General features: G+C 45.4%; 1 protein-coding gene across 1 annotated transcript in view; it reads left to right on the top strand.

The window, feature by feature from the left end:
* Positions 1-14,028, top strand: part of GABRR1 (gamma-aminobutyric acid type A receptor subunit rho1) — a 31,901-nt gene extending 17,873 nt beyond the window's left edge. The window contains exons 4-9 of the mRNA XM_061207121.1: positions 1,012-1,235; positions 5,212-5,294; positions 7,601-7,741; positions 9,675-9,827; positions 12,399-12,595; positions 13,735-14,028. Of these exons, the coding sequence (XP_061063104.1) occupies positions 1,012-1,235; positions 5,212-5,294; positions 7,601-7,741; positions 9,675-9,827; positions 12,399-12,595; positions 13,735-14,028 (1,092 nt within the window). The remainder of the gene's footprint in view (positions 1-1,011; positions 1,236-5,211; positions 5,295-7,600; positions 7,742-9,674; positions 9,828-12,398; positions 12,596-13,734) is intronic.
* The last annotated feature ends 5,056 nt before the right edge of the window (positions 14,029-19,084 follow it).

Raw genomic sequence — 19,084 nt, forward strand, 5'->3', positions numbered from 1 at the left:
GGGCCAGGAGCTCCACACACCAGAATTCACCAGGCTCATAACTCCCCAGGTGGTGGGAATTCCCACACTCATTTTACAGAAGTTCAGGGAGGTCGAGACACTTGCTCAAAGCTACCCAATTGGTATGAAACAGAGCCAGATGACAAATGTGATCTTCCCTGCCCCAGTGTCCAGGGTCTTGCCACTGGGATTGTTCTCCGGGCAAAGGCTCTCCAACATAAACAGCAGGGTCCAAGGAGCCAGATATATGCTACTGCTGTGGCTTCTGTGTCTGGCTGTGAAAATGCAGAAAAAGCAAAAGTTTCCTTTGTTTTTCCTTTTTAGTGGGCTTAGATAAAAAATAGAACATTCCACAACTCCTTGACTTACAGGACTTTTTAGGGCCTTATCTTAGTTTGGGTTCCCCGAGAAGCAGACTTGAGACAAGCATTCCAGAGCAAGCAGTTTATTGCAAGCGATCCCAGGAAACACAAGGAGAGGCTGGGGACAGGGGAAGGGCAGGAAGCAGCAAGGGCCATGCCATCCAACCAGGTCTACGTGACACTCGGTCCCTCGGGGCTACTCCGAGTCAGCAAAGAACTCACCTCAGGGTTGTCCCAGCTGAGGGGCCGGGAGCTGGGGTACTTATCCATCTCCCAACCCTTCCCCCGACCCCACTCCCTGGCTGAGGGCTGCTTCCAGAGGCTTGAACTGTCTGGCACTTGGGGCTGGCCCTGTGCGTGGGCTGGAAGTCCTCAGGCTGCGGGTCTCATTGCCGGCGGTAGCAGCCTTCGCCGAGCGGAGGCGAGTGTCAGAGGATGGAGTGGGGCTCAGGTCCCCCCCTCTGTAGAGCCTCTTGCTGAGTCCCCCCGCCCCAAGCAGGGTTCGAGAGCCTCCTGCGGCAGCAAACCCCAGGGACTAGAAGCAAGGCCTTCCCGGGCTCAGTTCCCTCCCCAGCCTGGGGTACAGGGGGTCCTGCCATCACCCAGCTGTTCAGTGCGGGGGGTCTCCCTCTCTGCCCTCGGCCCCCAGGACTTCACGATGACCCTCTACCTGCGGCACTACTGGAAGGACGAGCGGCTGTCCTTCCCGAGCACCAAAAACCTCAGCATGACGTTTGACGGCCGGCTGGTGAAGAAGATCTGGGTCCCCGACATGTTTTTCGTGCACTCCAAGCGCTCCTTCATCCACGACACCACCACGGACAACGTGATGCTGAGGGTCCAGCCCGACGGCAAAGTGCTCTACAGCCTCAGGTGAGCCCTTCCTGGCCTCCTTCTGGGCCTCTTTCCCTCGGAGTCCTCTTACTCCTGAAGCTGGGAGGAAGGGAAAACTTTTGTCAACCAAGAACCACTGGTCCCACCACAGCAGTTTTGCTTTTTACCTTTTTTTTTGGCCGCGCCGCGTGGCTTGTGGGATTTTAGTTCCCGACCAGGGATGGAACGGGTGCCCCCTGCAGTCAAAGCGGAGTCCTAACCATGGACCGCCAGGGAATTCTGCTTTTTGGCTTTGAACAGCTTAGCTTCTAACATTCCAGGAGCTGCCGACTTTTCAACATCAAGAAAACCTAACTCTGCACATGAGTAAACATTTATTTATTTATTTATTTATCTATCTTTGGCTGCGTTGGGTCATCGTTGCTGCGCGTGGGCTCTCTCTAGCTGTGGCGAAGGGGGGCTACTCTTCATTGGGCTCAGTAGTTGTAGCACGCAGGCTCAGTAATCGTGGCGCACGGGCTTAGTTGCTCCGCGGCATGTGGGATCTTCCCGGACCAGGGCACGAACCCGTGTCCCCTGCATTGGCAGGCGGATTCTTAACCACTGTGCCACCAGGGAAGCCCCAGAGTAAACATTTTAAAGAATTATTTTGTCTTGCAAATACACTTGGGGAAATTTCTCAGACTGATGCTTATGACTTATGCCCTATTCAAGTTCAGTTTCAAACGTTTAATGGAAGTTTTATTTCTCTAGTAGGGGTCAGAGAAGTAGCTAATGTATTCTTCTCAAAGACCTGCCTCCTTCAACTCCTCCGATTCCCAATTTCCAATTTGGAATTTTGGTTTAGAAAAAAATTTGTTTACCTTGCCTGGCCAGCTCAGGCTTGTTTTTTGTCCCTTCTCCCTGGTGTTCTCCTTGAGAAACTATGGGGACCCTGGGCCGCTTGATGATTTTAAATGGTATTTTGAGCATCACTTGGAAAGCATAAAGAATAAAATCTTCTCTTCTCACAAGCTTAGATACCTTAGAAATGTTTCTTTTATTTATTTATTAAAGTATAGCTGATTTACAATATTACATTAGTTTCAGGTGTACAACATAGTGATTCAATATTTTGATAGTCTATACTCCATTTACAGTTATTAGAAAATATTGGCTCTATGCCCTGTGCTGTGCAGTAGCCTTAGAAATGTTTAATTGCTCATCAATCACTGACCTGGGGAAGCTTCCCTTAAGCACAGACATGCAGTGGGGCTTTCCCTGTATGCCCACCTTAGAAACTTGTGGTGCCCGCCTCCCCCTGGGAGGGCATGTGGAGATGAGCTGCAGGCCTTCACAGAGAAGCGACTCAGCTACTGGCTGAGATTTACTCCTTCTGTGCTGTGCTGATGGTGCATTTCAGTTTTACAGACTTGGTTTTGGTAAAGCTGAATCCACACACCAGTGTCTACGTAGGGGGTGTCTGCGAGGATGCAGTGTATCTTTAGAGTCAGAGATGGCAGTGTCGAAGCTGAATTTCCGCCCCCATCTCCCAAAGGAATATTTATAATAATCCTTCATTACTCATGTTGGCTTGGAATCTAAGCAGTTAGATACCAGACTCAGAGCAGGGTTATGGGGTATCCCTCTGCAGGGCCTGAAATACCTCCTCTCACAGGAGTACCCAGGTGGCTCAAGGGTATGCAACCCCTTCCCCGAGCCATGTTGGGTTGATTCTCCCAGGAGTCCTCACATTTGAGGCAGCTGCCAAGGCATCTTCAGCTCAACAACCACCAACAAAATAACACGATCTGACATCACCACCAGGGATTCAGAGGACCAGACCAAACACTAGGTAGCTTGAAAAACCAATTCCATGGCTCTTGAATTCCCAGTCAACTTCAAGATATGAGAGTCAGTGATTGTGAGAGGAAGAGATGTTTTGGGGGAGAGCTGGGGGCACTCCATGAGCGGGCCTGCAATGGGACCACGGGGACCACTTGGAGAGCTTGGAGCATGTGTGTCTACAGTTGGGGGACACTGCAGTTAGTGGGCGAGAGAAGAGCTATCTAACCACCTAGGGGCAGAGCCAAGTGGGCTCGGTCTGCACTCCCAGGGTTGTTGGGAGTAGTTTAGTGTGTGAGGGATGGACAGTGGGTGAGCCGAGAGCTGGTGTGGAAGATGCGACTGAAGGATGCAGGTGTCCAGGGGTGGGAATGAAGGACACAGGAAAGAAAGTCTCCACTTCAACTGCGTAGCAGGCCCAGAGAGCTTGAAGCCACCTCACCAGAGAACCGTCCTGCCCTTCCCCCGCCCTCACTTCCACCCATGTAGGTAGGAGGTGACCAGAGATGGGCAGACACTGACCACTGAAATGCCAGCTCTGCCTTAGCTGGGGACGGGGAGCAGAAGTCTCAATGTGAATGAAATTTGAAGTGTTGATTAATATCTCGGACAAAAATTCTTTTAATTTCGGAAGTGAGATGTGTTTTATTACTTCTGAGGGTTTTGACTGCCTGTCACATGAGGGTAAGCAGGAAAATCACAGGACCTGGCAAGTTTTCATCCAAGACAAGGGACAATCCTCCCACTGGAACAATTGAAAGGGACTTGGGGGAAGCATAATAATAAACACGGGTGAGATCCCACCACACACTGTGCTTGTTCCGTGTGTGGGCTACAAGTGGAAAAGCATCAAGTCAGGGTGCCAAGAACCAGTCTGATGATGTCTGTGGTTCTAAAAACATCTGTTCCTGTACCTACTGATACAGAGAGAAGAGCTATTTAATCCTTTTGTTCACAGCAAAAACTGCCTGCATTTGACATTTCATGTCCCCAAAGTGTGCCACAAGTGTCTCCAAGCTTAGTTCCTAGTTTCTTTCTTGCTGGTGATGCCATCAGGTGTGGTTATGCTGGTGAAGTGCCCAGAGAAACGGGAGGCTGGCTACCCACTAGGTGTCCAAGTCAGGGGCCAGCCTGACAACCCCCCAAAAAAACATCCTGTATATCAGTATTTCTAGGGGAGATAAGATGACCCAGCTGTTAACAATACAGAAACCCTCCCAGAACACAACCATTCCAACACTCAAATGGAACGAGGAAAATAAGGTGAATATATGGGTAATTAATTTCTTCAAGAAAGCTCTTTTCCTTGAAATCTCCATTTACAAGTGAATTTTTTTCCTTTTTGGCCGTGAATTATCCAGATAACTTTTACAACTTATACATAACCAATTTTCTGTGGTTGAAGGAAAAATAGTATGTTCACTAGCCAATGACTGTTAATCATAACCTGCCATGGGATTCCACACTGGGCGGGAGATCTTTCTTCCATGACTAACAATGTGTATTTGCTTCTTCTTTGATGCAGAATCTTACTTTCCTGTGTAAACTCTGAAAAAAAAACATTAGATGCCAACAAGTGCTTGCATGTTGATACCATAAGATCTTCCAGTGTTTTTGCATTACTGTGATCTCCATGGAATTACGCATTAAAAACACCTGCGTCCACTAGTAGATGTTATTATCAATATAGAAATATCAATGTTGTAAAAAAAAAAAAAAAAGTGCCGAATTTGGCAACTGGCATAAGTACTTCATGAATATTATTTCTAAGACATTGGACACAAATATTGAATATCAATAAAATCAATAAAAGAAGAATTTGAATGATCTGAAACAGGAGAGCAATATATGCTCCTATGGTTTAAGAAACCATATCAGATGAGTTGTGATTTCACATTGTTTTATCGAATGAGACCATTGCTTCGCCACAATGCTTGCATGTGATGGGAGTTTAGTGCAGTCATTGTTTGCCCCACACCGACCCTGGGGTTAAACATAAACACCCAAGAGTACTCCAATGTGGGTATCACACATAAGATGCCTGGTTCTCTAAATCCTGGCACACTGCTTATGAATTACAAGAAGGGGGCAGTTACATTGGGAGGAAGCAGAGGGCTTTCTGCTTCTTTTATCATTTTGCACTTGTACTTTGCAGCCTCTGCACACTTGGAATTTGTCTTTTTGTTTCTAGGGTTACGGTGACCGCCATGTGCAACATGGACTTCAGCCGGTTTCCCCTGGACACGCAAACGTGCTCGCTCGAAATTGAGAGCTGTGAGTAGGCTTGTGCCCAGACATCCACACACACATCTTAAGTTACTCTAAACACCTCTGACTCTCAGGAGCAGGAGCAGGATGTGTTCCTAATCTGTGACGATGCTTCTAAAATGACTTTTTAGATAGAAGCCAAGTCTCGGGTAAGTTTGAAAATCAGGAACACATTTGGGACTAAAACCTTCTGTTCCCCTAACTGACCCTTTTAATGCCCATGACAATGGCTTTGAACTTTGGTGCTGTGGACCCTGGACGTTTCCCAGTTCGCCAGGGCAAGAGCTCGGGGAGGGGCAGCAGAGGGCTCAGCAAACGTGGGTCTCCTTTCAAGCCCCCCAGCCCAGCACTCACACACGCAGCCCACCAGAAAGTTCTGTTTTATCGCTCTTCTGAATAAGATTTCCACTGAGGAAAGAACTTCCTGGCAAAAACAAGTTTGGCAGCAATTGCCCCAGGGGACAGCCATTGTGAGTGCAGGTGGTGGCTGAGATGCTCAGGTACAACTAAGGGACCTCGGGAAATTTACACACACACACACACACACACACACACACATACACACATGCCCTGGAAAGTTAAACATCAGCCCCAGGAAGAGCAAGGCTGCGGCAGCATCCAGGACTAGCCGCTGGCATCTCTAGCTCTCTGCGAACCTGCCCCCGTGCTCCAATCGCTGCCAAAACATTTCCACTGATGGGCACAGTCTGGACCCTCCCATGACTCCCACTCCTATACTCCTCCCGAACCAACACACACCCACTGGCACGTCTCAGCCTATATCAAAGTCCCGTAAGGAGTCATGTTGGCCCAGGGCACCTTGGTAAGCCTCCCCGGGCGGTGGTGGTGCAGCAGGGGTCCCCTGGCTCCAGTCATCCAGGGCCGAGGCGCGCAGGGATGTGGACCCCCACGTAGCAGGGGCCGCATGGACAGCTCCGCAGGGCGCTCAGTGTGGGATCAGGGGGAATAAACCCCAGGACCACGGGGGTGACTGCCTCCTGCACCGTGGCTTTCCGCCTGCTCTGTCCTTGAATCCTCCCAAGCTCCCTGTGAGAAGGTTACTGTGATCTCCATTACACAGAGGAGGGGCGTAACAGAGCGAAGGACTAATCGTCGCCTCCAGAACCTTGCTTTCCCCACAATACCCAGACAGCGGCATCTGTCAGGGTTCCACCAGAGAAGCAGAACCATAGGAGATACACAGGGAGAGAGTTAGTACAGGGGACCAGGGCTTAGGGCTCCGCGAGCACCCGCAAGGCAGGCCGTGGGGAAGGGCAGGCTGGGGACTCTCGGGCAGGAGCCCACCCTGTTGCCCACCGGTGGAATGTCTTTTTCCTCGGGGAAACCTCAGGTCCGCTCTTAAGGCCTTTCAACTGATTGGATCAGACCCACCCAGATTAATCTGGATCATCGCCTTTACTTCACATGAACTGGTTGTAGATGTCACAACTACAAAGCATCTTCCCAGCAGCACGTGGATTAGCGTCGGATTGAATCACTGGGTTCTTACTATAGCCTGGCCAAGGAGACACGTGAAAGCGGCCATCACACAGGTCAAGGGTTAGAGGCAGAATAAAAGAGGAATAAAATAGAGCCTCAGGGAGCCCCAGAAAGAACTGTTTACACACGAACAGACTGGACCGGCAATCCCTGAGGGCTTTATCCCAGTTCTGCCCAGGCAGCAGGTAGGTCTGCTTGGCTGGGGTAGGTGGTGTGCTCAGCTAAGTGGGCAAGGTGGGGAAGTGTAGCGCCAGAGGGGAAGCAATCCTCAGGGGAATCGCTTTGATTCTACCCTGGGCAGGAGCAACTGGAAGCCTGCCGAGAAGGGACTTTTTCTGCTGCATCTCTTTATGTGTCCTTTCTTGCTAGAATGCAGCCCTTATTACCTGAGAGAGTGTTTACAGGTACTTGCCATCAATAATGCATCGTCACCCTTTGAAAGAAGAAAGGTCTAAATCACTCATGGTTTAGAAAGCTGAACCATATGAAATGTTGCCGCTATTTAACCTGCAAAAAATTTTTTTAAAAGAGCAAATTGTAGTTTCTGGTCTACAAATATAGCAATTTCATCTGGTTTAAGGCTGAATTGAGGGGTGAGCAGTTTTGCAGCAATGATGAGCATTTAGGCCTGAGAGCTTTGCCTTGATGACTTTTGGAAGGCTGAGGAGAATTAGATTTGTCTCTTTGGATTTACTTTTGCTTCATTTAGACTGCGGTTTGTTTATTCAAACAATCTTATCCCAATCCCCACAGAGCCTCACAGACAGGCTCGTGGTCTTTCCTGGCGTCTGACGCTGTCTCTGTCTTTTCAGATGCATACACGGAAGACGACCTCATGCTGTACTGGAAGAAAGGCAATGACTCTTTAAAGACAGATGAGCGGATCTCACTCTCCCAGTTCCTCATCCAGGAGTTCCACACCACCACCAAACTGGCCTTCTACAGCAGCACAGGTGGGGGCGGGGCTAAGAGGGGCGGGCATCCTCCATCTCAGGAAGCCTGTGAATTTGTTGTCAAGTGAGCAGAGCCTGTGCCACTTGGATTTGAAACCAAGGATCTGGACTTCTAGATCAGGTCTAGAGGGTGGTGAGCATTGGGTGGGGGTGATTTTTTGATACCTCCAAAGCATCAGAAGTGATAACCTAGAAAATGCTGGTAAGGGCTCCAACATAAGCCCCGTGGGGAGGTCTATTTGAGACGACAGCATCGCCAGCTTAGCAGCGGGAATCTCACCCTGATATAACTCCCAGAGCGCCCTCTCCTACGGGCAAGAAATAGTCCAATTTCAGGTTTATTGTTTTCCGTTCACGTTCTCTTGGCTTCAGCCCCTTTGAGTGCTTCTCTCTTAACCAATCCCCTCCTACCATACTGCTTGCTCGGGCCCTCTTATGACCCTCTTGTGAGCCACGGTGCAGGAACTACTGGTCATTGGTCATTCTCTGTGGGCAGTGTTGTTGCTTTCTGAACCAAGGGCCTGGGCAAGCTTGCCAACCCTCCCCTGCACGGACATTGCCTGAGGGCAGGCGCTGTGGTCTTCCTCTTGGCAGCTGAGGTTACAGCTGAGCTTCACTCTCTCCAACCCTTGCCTTCAGGCTGATTTTGCTCTAATCTTTATGCAGTTTCTGTTGCTAAAACATCGCATGGTTGACTACCCAGAGAAGTGCCACCGTTTGAGTCTCTCTGATCTGTAACAGAGGGCACTGCTCCCTTCCAACATGTGGCGATCCCGTGTTTCTTATCTTTTGCATACATCACCCACCAGTCTTGGTCCTTTGGGGGATCCCCCAGTCCTTTGACTCTTAGCATTTTGACCTTCCTCCTTGCATGAGTCCATTTCAGGCTGCTATAACAAAGTACCATAGACTGGGTGGCTTCCAAACAACAGAAATTTATTTCGCACAGTTCTGGAGGCTGGGAAGTCCAAAATCAAGGTCCCGGCAGATTCAGTGTCTGATGAGAGCCCGCTCCCTAGTTCAGAGACTGACTGTGTCCTCACATGGGGGAAGAGGCGAGGGAGCTCTCCGAGACACATGTTATAAGGGCACCAATCCCATTCATGATGTAATCACCTCCCAAAGGCCCCACCTCCAAATACCATCACATAGAGGATTAGGTTTCAACACACGAATTTGAGAAGGACACAGGCATTCAGTCTGTAAGCACCTCCACAGTCACTTCTTGGAGCTGTTATAATTATAACCATTGCACAAAAGTTGTCCTGGATGCCAAGTTTTCTAGTTCATGTTGCCAAGTCCCCATTTTATTTTCAGCCCTCATCATGTCAAATTTATCCTGCCTTTTCCTCTCCTTCCACCATTCTCCTGCTCCTTTCAACTCCTCCCTGTAAGTTTTCCTTGTAAAGAACAACGGGGTGGAGCTAAAGCATAGCCTAAATGCATCGTTGTAGTTAGCATGGTATTTTAACTTCAAACACATTTTCCCCCATAAGAAATCCAATGGGCGTTGTTAAATCCATACATCTCAAGCTTTAACGTGTATAGGAATCACGTGGGGAGGAGTGTTAAAAGGAGGTCTGAGTCAGTAGGATCTGGGGCGGGGCCTGAGAGTCTGCATTTCCAACAAGCAACCAAGTGATGGCGGTACTGCCAGGCCCTGTGCCGTAGTTTGAGTAACAAGAGTCTTCAATGGCCTGGTTCCCTTTACATACAGAATGAGGGCCAAAATTCCTTGAGATGGACTCACCCATGCGGTATGAGTTATCGTATAATCAATCTGTTCCATGGTTTTTCTCACTTCCCCTTTATAAAGGTAGGGTAAGTTTCCAGGGAAGAGTCTAAGGCATTTATGATTCTCTGAATAAAGTTTGTCCTATGAAGGAGCTGAGTGGCTCTGCTGTGTGTTCTCTTTTCTTCCTGTGTCCCCCAGGCTGGTACAACCGTCTCTACATTAACTTCACGTTGCGTCGCCACATCTTCTTCTTCTTGCTGCAAACCTACTTTCCCGCCACCCTGATGGTCATGCTGTCCTGGGTGTCCTTCTGGATCGACCGCAGAGCTGTGCCCGCCAGAGTCCCTTTAGGTAAGAAACCTCTCAAGTGCACATTCCAGATATCTGAAAATACAAGTAATTCCTTCCAGATAAAATCATTCTTTCCAAATTGGCCCTGAACCCCTGTTGGTATTATAACTTGGAAAAACTTTGTTATTCATTCACAGGTAAAATGCCACTATTAAGAATCTATGTAGCAGGAATTCCCTGGTGGTCCAAGGGCTAGGACTCTGCACTTTCATGGCTGAGGGCCTGGCTTCCATCCCTGGTCTGGGAACTAAGATCCCAAAAGCATTGAGGCCAAAAAAGAAAAGAGAAAAAATCTATGCAGCGAAGCTGTTTCTAGGTCCCCATAGGTTCCCATGTAAACAACTCATCTTTAATCTTGTTAGAGCTGAGTTCTGGGGTGGCTGGTCCTGGTCTGTGGTGCTTCCTCTGCCCACCTGCCTAAGAAAGTCACATTCTGTAATGGGGTTTCTCCAAAGGTGGCCCAAGGGATCTTTGTGACAGTCTCTGGGGGAAATTGTTTAAAATGAAGAATCCGGGGTCCCATCTACATGTATAGGATCAGAAGCTCTGAGAGAGGCCAGGAATTTGCATTTTGAACAAGCTCCCCCAGTAATTTTTTTTTTCTGTAAATATTTTATATTTTGATTTGTATGGTAGTTATAGAAATATATAAATTCATTGAGCTCAATATTTAGGATTTGTGCACTTTATTGTAAGCAAATTATTCAATTTATCTCTCCTTTTTAAAAAATTTATTTTATTTATTTATTTTCTTTTGGCTGCGTTGGGTCTTCATTGCTGCGCGCGGCGTTCTCTAGTTGCGGCGAGTGGGGGCTACTCTTTGTTGTGGTGCACGGGTTTCCCATCGCGGTGGCTTCTCTTGTTGCAGAGCTTGGGCTCTAGGTGCGCAGGCTTCAGTAGTTGTGGCATGTGGGCTCAGTAGTTGTGGCTCACGGGCTCCAGAGCACAGGCTCAGTAGTTGTGGCACACGGGCTTAGTTGCTCCACGGCATGTGGGATCTTCCCGTACCAGGGCTCGAACCCATGTCCCCTGCATTGGCAGGCGGATTCTTAAACACTGTGCCACCAGGGATGTCCCGCATTCTTCAATTTAAAGTCAGAAAACTAACCAGATTTTAGGAAGTCTCGCTTTTTAAAATTGCTTGTCCAAATTTTTTGTTTATTATTATTTTTCCACTTTCTTGCACATCTATTACCTTTACCTGTCTTGACTGGTTTCCTCTTCTTACTCATTGATCTGTTGATCAAGTCTTCGTGATCTTTTGCCTTGGTTCACAAAGATAAAAACACCTTATCATTGGTGTCTGTCACTGCTTTCAATCCATAAGGTAACATAGTAACAGCTAATACTAATTGTGAAGTATTGGGCTGTTTTACATACATTATCCCACTTAATTCGCATAAAAAAAGCTCACGAACTAGCTATTATTATTATTGTTTTACTGCCCACCCCCCCTACCCCGCCCCCGTAATTCCTATACATACTCAAGTCTGAGAATTCCTACTCTACAAGCCTTCCATCAACAGCTATTTGCTATCAACTCTCTTCCCCGCTTTAAATATCGCACCCACTCCACACACGGCACTATTGCTAATACGTCCAGGAGCTTCAAAGGAGAGATGACCCACCAGGTTTTAGTGAAATAGGATTGGCGCTGGCCCTTAAGATGACCCCAATCCGCTGTGATTTGGTGTTTGCCAAGCAAATGTTCTGAGCTTAATTTGAAATCTTGGGGAAATTTCCACTGACAGATGCCCTGGCCTTTAACGGTTGTTCTGTAGCTTGAACAGTTACTGTGCTCAATAAATAAACATTCTAGTTTAAAAAATCTGTTTCCCATAAATGAGGTTAACATCATTCTCGGTAAAATTGACTGAGTCCTCGAGTCAACATGGCAGAATGCACAGCCAGGTGCAGCATGGTGGGATGGGGCTCTGCCAGAGGTGCCCTGACAGCTGGTAATATAGGCCCAGGACTGCAAGATTCTACACCAGCAACAAGGGCACAAAGATTAAAACAAAACTTGTGTACCTTTTTTCCCTTTTCTGGAGAAGGAGTTACAAGAAATATACATACTTGCTCGTATATGCAATCTTTGTTTTTTTATTCATTTATTTTTATTTTATTTATTTATTTTTTGGCCGTGCCCTGCGACTTGCGGGATCTCAGTTCCCCGACCAGGGATTGAATCCGGGTCAGGGCAGTGATAGCCCGGAATCCTTACCATTAGGCCACCAGGGAACGCCCCTGCAATCTTTGTTTTGTGCAATTGAATGGAAAGACCCTGCCAACCTGTCAGGGGCTCTCTGCCGAAGAACAGAGTGATGCAAAGGCTGTGATGAAGATGCAGGGATACAGAGCTGGGAAAGGGTGAGCATGGGGTTTGGAGGAACAGGAGAAGCTTCATAAAAGCTAAAACTGGGAAGGTGAGCAGGTGTTTGCTAGACAGAGGGGGCAGGGATGGAGACATTCTAGGCTAGAGGAGCAGCTGGGAGAAAGAACAGAGGCACGAAGCCATCCGGTGGGTTTGGTGAAAGACAAACCCATGCTTCTTTCTCACGGTGTCTGCAGGGATCACCACGGTGCTGACCATGTCCACCATCATCACGGGTGTGAACGCCTCCATGCCCCGCGTGTCCTACATCAAGGCCGTGGACATCTACCTCTGGGTCAGCTTCGTGTTCGTGTTCCTCTCGGTGCTGGAGTACGCGGCCGTCAACTACCTGACCACCGTGCAGGAGCGGAAAGAGCGGAAGCCGCAGGAGAAGGTGACTTTACCATGAGCCGGAGTGTCTGCCCTGGAACGGGGGCCTGGACTAGCTCTGCACCCTGGGCAGGTCCCACCTCCTCTGTCAAATGGGACAATGACACCCCCTCCTCCACCTACTTCATGGGTTGGTGTGAAGAGCAAACAAAAACGGTGTGAAATTTACTCCGGGCTACTTCTTTCATTCATTCAAATATTTATTTGGCACCTACCGTATACCAGGAGCTGCTAAGCCAAGTTAGCTAAGACGTGGTCCCTTTAATCTTGGTGGTGTTGGTAGTTTAGTGATAAAAATAAATGGCAGTTCAACACGGTGGAACAAATGATTTATGAACAGAGAGGTATCATAAAAGAAGCTTCCAGGAATTTCTTTTTCCAAGACATTCTTTTTAATAGTGGTATAATAATAAATGGCTTGGATGTAACATGATTTATTCCCCTATTAATGGGCAGTATATTGTTTCCATTTTTTGCCACTATAATAAATGCTTCAATAAACATTATATATATAAATATATATATATATATTTATATATATATACATATACATATATATATTATACATATATATTTATATATATATAAAAGCTTCCAGGGAAACATATCCTCCATTCTAGGAAATTTTCCTCCACATGTGACCTCATACATCTCCCATCACTTCCCAGATCATCTTCCCTGCTACCTGGTTTCCCTTTCGTCCTCCTGTCTGCAATTCAATGGTTATCTCCTCCAGAAAACTCTAGCTACATAGGAGGAACTATCCCCACAATGCCACACCTTTCAAATTCCCCCACCCCCCCACCGCCGCTCTCTCACACACACACACACACACACACATACATGCACGCAATAATTGTAAACATTTTTATCAGGGCTCATATCAGTTTATGATCTCATGGAGAACATGCCGATTATCTGATCATGAACCTTCTTGTGGGTCTCTGATATGACGTGATGTTTCCTAACAGTTGATGGGTTACCTGCTGTTTTAGAATGTCTACTGTGCCACCACCATTATTCCCCCAACCCCATAATAGAAACTAGAAAAAGGCAATGCTCTCCACTAGGCAGCTTCTTTGGAAGGGCTTCTGAGAGAGGATGCTGAGCTCGCATCCCAACGTGCATTTGCTGTGTCCGCAGCTTCCCTGCACCTGCGGGTTGCCTCAGCCACGCGCGGTCCTGCTGGACGGCAGCTACAGTGACGGGGAGGTGAACGACCTGGGCAACTACACGACCGACAACGGAGACAAGCCAGACAGGATGATGGTGCAGCTGACGCTGGCCTCGGAGAGGAGCTCCCCGCAGAGGAAAAGCCAGAGGAGCAGCTACGTGAGCATGAAGATTGACACTCATGCCATTGATAAATACTCCAGAATCATTTTTCCAGCCGCATACATCTTATTCAATTTAATATACTGGTCGATTTTCTCATAAATGCCTGTAATTCTATAAATTTCACATTCTTCTATATATCCTACAGAAATACCTGAATGATGAAAAATAATTTAAGGTTATGATGAAAAGAAAGTTCACAGTACCCACCCTTCTCCATCTTTCCAAAACTACACTGACAAGACACTTACTGGTTTAATTTGCACTTACCACCTATTGTGTACACAGCATTATACTCAGTGCTGCAGGTATAGACATCCATAGCAACTGATGATAGTTGTTACTGAGATCCCCTAGAAAAGCACGCTGCCAGTGAGGTGGGCACACTGTGGTTCAACCTCTTTTAGACCCTAAATGCTTATTCATATGAACCATGTCCCTTACGTGAGTGTCATTCTATTCTCTGGACCAAGTGGAACTGGGAAGCACCTAAAATTCATTTACATGGAACATACATGCACCTAAACCCCACTTTGATCAAAATTCATACTTCAGTTTATAGCCTCTTATTTTACATGCATCTCCTCGTGTTGATTTCAATACAAGGCAATAATAATATTCCTTTTATTTACATCTTGTGGTTCCTGAGGTTTTACCTCTTCACCAGAAAAGCTCTTTTGATTGGGTGCAATGGCTTCTGATTTGGGTAGGAAATTTCCATGGTAGGGAAACTTTGAAGAAGAGGGTATATGCATGCATTTTGTCAGTTTTGTCATAGAGGTAACTAGCCTAGAAAACTTGTGTGTTTAAGTGTTCCCTGTTTAATAGTTACTGCTTCATGGATCTCCACCTTGGAGCATGTCCAAGTTCAAAGTGAAGTCAGTAATGTGATATCTTCACTGAGGAACTTGGGAATAGACTGATTTTTTTCTGCATAAACTTTTCAAGGAAATGCATAATTTGGGACTACCTGTAACTCTTTAGGATGAGAAATACATGGTTTCTGAATTTTAAAAAAAGAAATGGGAGCACATCACTGGACATCTCCATTTATACTCAGTGAATACCAGCATTTTCTGTGAACCAGAAAACAATGGCCACTGATGTAAGAGCATGGGATAAAGGAGAGTGTTCTAATCTGATGTATTATTTAAAAAACAAATAGCTATTCATACCATATATCTACAGGATCAACCCCTACCAAACTTATCCCGACAGCATTTGTTTGAAACTCAACTAAATTCTGTACACAGTAATGCCATTTTTATTCCAAAGTTAATTTGACTGATCCCTATACTAAACTAAATAATATGTTATTTCTTAATGAGGGCTATACTTTATTCTAATCTTTAAAAAAAACCCAAATTTGCAGAAAGCCTAATTACAAGGCAATCTCCCATTTCTTCCAATAAAAGCTCATCAAAAAAAAAAAAAAAGTTTTTTTTAGCAAACTCTAGTAGAAAAACGTAAAGGAATATAGATGAAATAGTTGAACGTCAACTTTTTTTTTAAAATTAATTAATTAATTTAATTTATTTTTGGCTGTGTTGGGTCTTCGTTTCTGTGCGAGGGCTTTCTCTAGTTGCGGCAAGCGGGGGCCACTCTTCATCGCGGTGCGCGGGCCTCTCACTATCGCGGCCTCTCTTGTTGTGGAGCACAGGCTCCAGACGCGCAGGCTCAGTAATTGTGGCTCACGAGCCCAGTTGCTCCGTGGCATGTGGGATCTTCCCAGACCAGGGCTCGAACCCGTGTCCCCTGCATTGGCAGGCAGATTCTCAACCACTGTGCCACCAGGGAAGCCCCTGAACGTCAACTTTTAATATTAAAAATATTTTTAGAACATTACCTTTTTCATGCTTATTTTATGAAACAATTTCAATCAAACTTCACAAACATCTTTGCCACTTGCTTTGTCCTCATGAGCAAGGCCACTCTAAACCATCTGGCAGGTTTCTGGGGCACGTAATCTGAACTTCCATCTACCCCATTTGGGAAACTCCACCATTCTAATCAACATATAGGATGCTGTATTAGTCTGCTCAGGCCGCCAGAGCAAAGTACTGTTGACTGGGAGGCTTAAACAACAGAAATTTATTTTCTTTCAGTTCTGGAGGCTGGAAGTCCGAGATCAAGGTGTCAGCAGGTTTGGTTTCTCCTGAGGCCTCTTACCTTGGCTGGCAGACGGCCGCCTTCTTGCTGTGTCTTCACATGGCTTTTTTCTCTGAATACATGCATCCCTGGTGTCTCTTCCTTTTCTTTTAGGGACAGTAGTCATGCTGGATTAGAGCCCAGCCCTTATGATCTCATTTAACCTAAATTACCTCTTTAAAGGCCCTATCTTTAAATAAGTCACACTGGGGGGTGAGGGCTTCAACATACGAATTTGGGGAGGACACAATTCAGCCCATAACAGATGCCCATGGGAATTATTCAGCTGCATAATAGTATATCCAGTGCATCTTACAGGTATTTACTCTTGATCTTTGCAACATAATCACATATTGTTTTTTAAACATCTTTAAAAGGCTGGTTTACATTGATATCTATACTAGTGATTATGAAGAATAAGTTATTAAATTCATGTTGTTTCTTTGCTATCTTTTCTAGCAATTCTCTCAGGTGACCTCTACAAGCATTTAAAAGTAGCATCGACTGAGGTGATTTCATGGTAATGTTTTCCCAAGACAGTACTTTGCTCTCAAAGCTATGTAACTGAGAGAGAACTCTGTAATTTGACTTTGTAAAGACCCAAATACAAAGCATTACTCTCTTTTCTGATAACTTTGGAGAAAACCTCGCCTTATATGTGGGCATCTAAATAAACTTTTGCTGGCATGACTGGAGAGTAGGAAGATTTGGTTAATAATATTGTCTGGTTAATATGCAGGTACCATATGGCCATATTGGATAATTAATTTTTAAAGAGTTAAAATACTGTAAAATACTTGACTAAAACTATATCAAAAATAATTTATTCTCTGTTGGATAGTTCAAAAGGCACTCCAGGAGTCTGAGGGTTTCTTATTATTGTTGTGATACAATGTGGACATCACAAAGATGTGCAGAGTGTTAGCCAAGAGAGCATTGGGGCTAGTCAGACCAGCTTTTATTTCACAGCAATATTCTCTTCCTGTGTTTTATGTTCCTGACCAATATTCTTTAGTTTTTTCATAATTCATATTTCATAGAGAAGTGTGATGCTAGGTTTTAGAGAGAATAAAAAATGGAAACAACCTAAGTGTCCATTGACAGATGAATGGATAAAGATGTGGTATATGTATTACACAATGGAATACTACTCGGCCATAAAAAATAACAAAGTCTTGCCATTTGCAACAACATGGGTGGGCCTAGAGGGAATTATGCTAAGTGAAATAAGTCAGACAGGGAAAGACAAATACCATATGATCTCACATATATGTGGAATCTAAAAACAAAACAAAACAAAAACACACAAGCAAAATAAAACGGAACCAAACTGATAAGATACAGAGATCAGATTAGTGGTTACCAGAGGGGAAGGGGTTGGGAGGGTGGGAGAAATGGGTGAAGGGGCTCAACCATACGGTGATGGATGGTAACTAGACTTGTGGTGGTGATCACTTTACAGTGTATACTGATGTCGAATTATAATGCTGTACACCTGAAACTTAAAGAAAAAAAAAAAGGTTTGTTAATAACAATGAAACCTCACATTTGTAAAACCCAGTTTTATTAAAAAAGGAAAAAGTACTTTCACATTTGCTGTTTCATTTGAAGCTGAATGAGGAAATTTTAAAGGCAGAGAAAGACTGACTGGCATGTACTGATTACATGGCTAACAGGTAAAAGACTCCTAACCCAGTTCTCATTCACCTTATTACAGATAATGGATGAATACTGAACAAGTAAACAAAATGTCACGCACAATACATAAACGTTAGTATGCGGAAATATTTTTTTTTTACCAGTGGCACCTTTTTATTGATTCATTCATTCAGCAAGTAATTCTGAGCACCTACTATGTAGCATGTAAAGTTCAAGACCAGTGCTTCTCAAACCATCTGTGGTGAAGGACCAGTTTGTTTAATTATTTTATATTTCCAATCCAGTGGAGAATTCCTCACAATCCCAAGTCTGAGCCTGCATTCCACCCTTTAGGAACACGGACTTGTGGGTTTGACCATGGTGCTCAAAACCATGTGTGGATGTAAGTCACAATGATCACAATAAAGTATGTGGGGAAAGAACAATTTCATTTTGATGTTATTAAGAACAACTGTGTTACAACTGAGTTTCTGTGTATGGGAAATTCCCGTATCTGCAGTAATAAGAAAGCACATTATCCAGTGAACACACCAATAACGTTAGAATAACACCATTTAGTTAAGTTCAGTATTATCACAATTCTCAAAATAATGGGATGCTTTAACTTTTCAATTTCATATTCTGAATTTAATTTTAATCTATTTTCTTTCAATCATTTTTAGTATTAGTTCCTTTGTGTGGAAGGAGACATCTTTGATTTTTCTTGAGATCAGAGTATTTTATAAACTCTGTTTACTTCAAAAACAATTTACCTATTGGTGAGTTTAGTGGGTTTCAAGTAGCTCTTTTTTTAAAAATAAATTTATTTATTTACTTATTTATTTTTGGCTGCATTGGGTCTTTGCTGCTGCACAAGGGCTTTCTCTAATTGTGGTGAGCAGGGGCTACTCTTTGTTGCAGTGCACAGGCTTCTCATTATGGTGGCTTCTCTTGTGGCAGAGCACAGGCTCCAGGTGCTGGGGCTTCAGTTGCTGCAGCAGGTGGGCTCAGTGGTTGCAGCATGCGGGCCCCAGGGTTCATGGGTTTCAGTAGTTGCGACGCCATGGGCTCAGTAGTTGCGGCGCGCAGGCTCTAGAGAGCAGGCTCAGTAGTTGTGGCGCACGGGCTTAGTTGCTCTGCGGCATGTGGGATCTTCCTGGACCAGGGCTTGAACCCGTGTCCCCTGCATTGGCAGGCAGATTCTGAACCACTGCGCCACCAGGGAAGTCCCCAAGTGAGGGTTAAACACAACCCTAGTGACTGCGAGATAAAATTCAATGTCTTTTGCGTCTATACAATGTCCAACAGTTTGACTAGTCTGATCAATTGAACAGTAGCTTTGGCATTTTGTAGACTGAACCCTCCTTACTTA

The sequence above is a fragment of the Eubalaena glacialis genome, chromosome 12, assembly GCF_028564815.1.
Source record: "Eubalaena glacialis isolate mEubGla1 chromosome 12, mEubGla1.1.hap2.+ XY, whole genome shotgun sequence".
NCBI lineage: Eukaryota > Metazoa > Chordata > Mammalia > Artiodactyla > Balaenidae > Eubalaena > Eubalaena glacialis.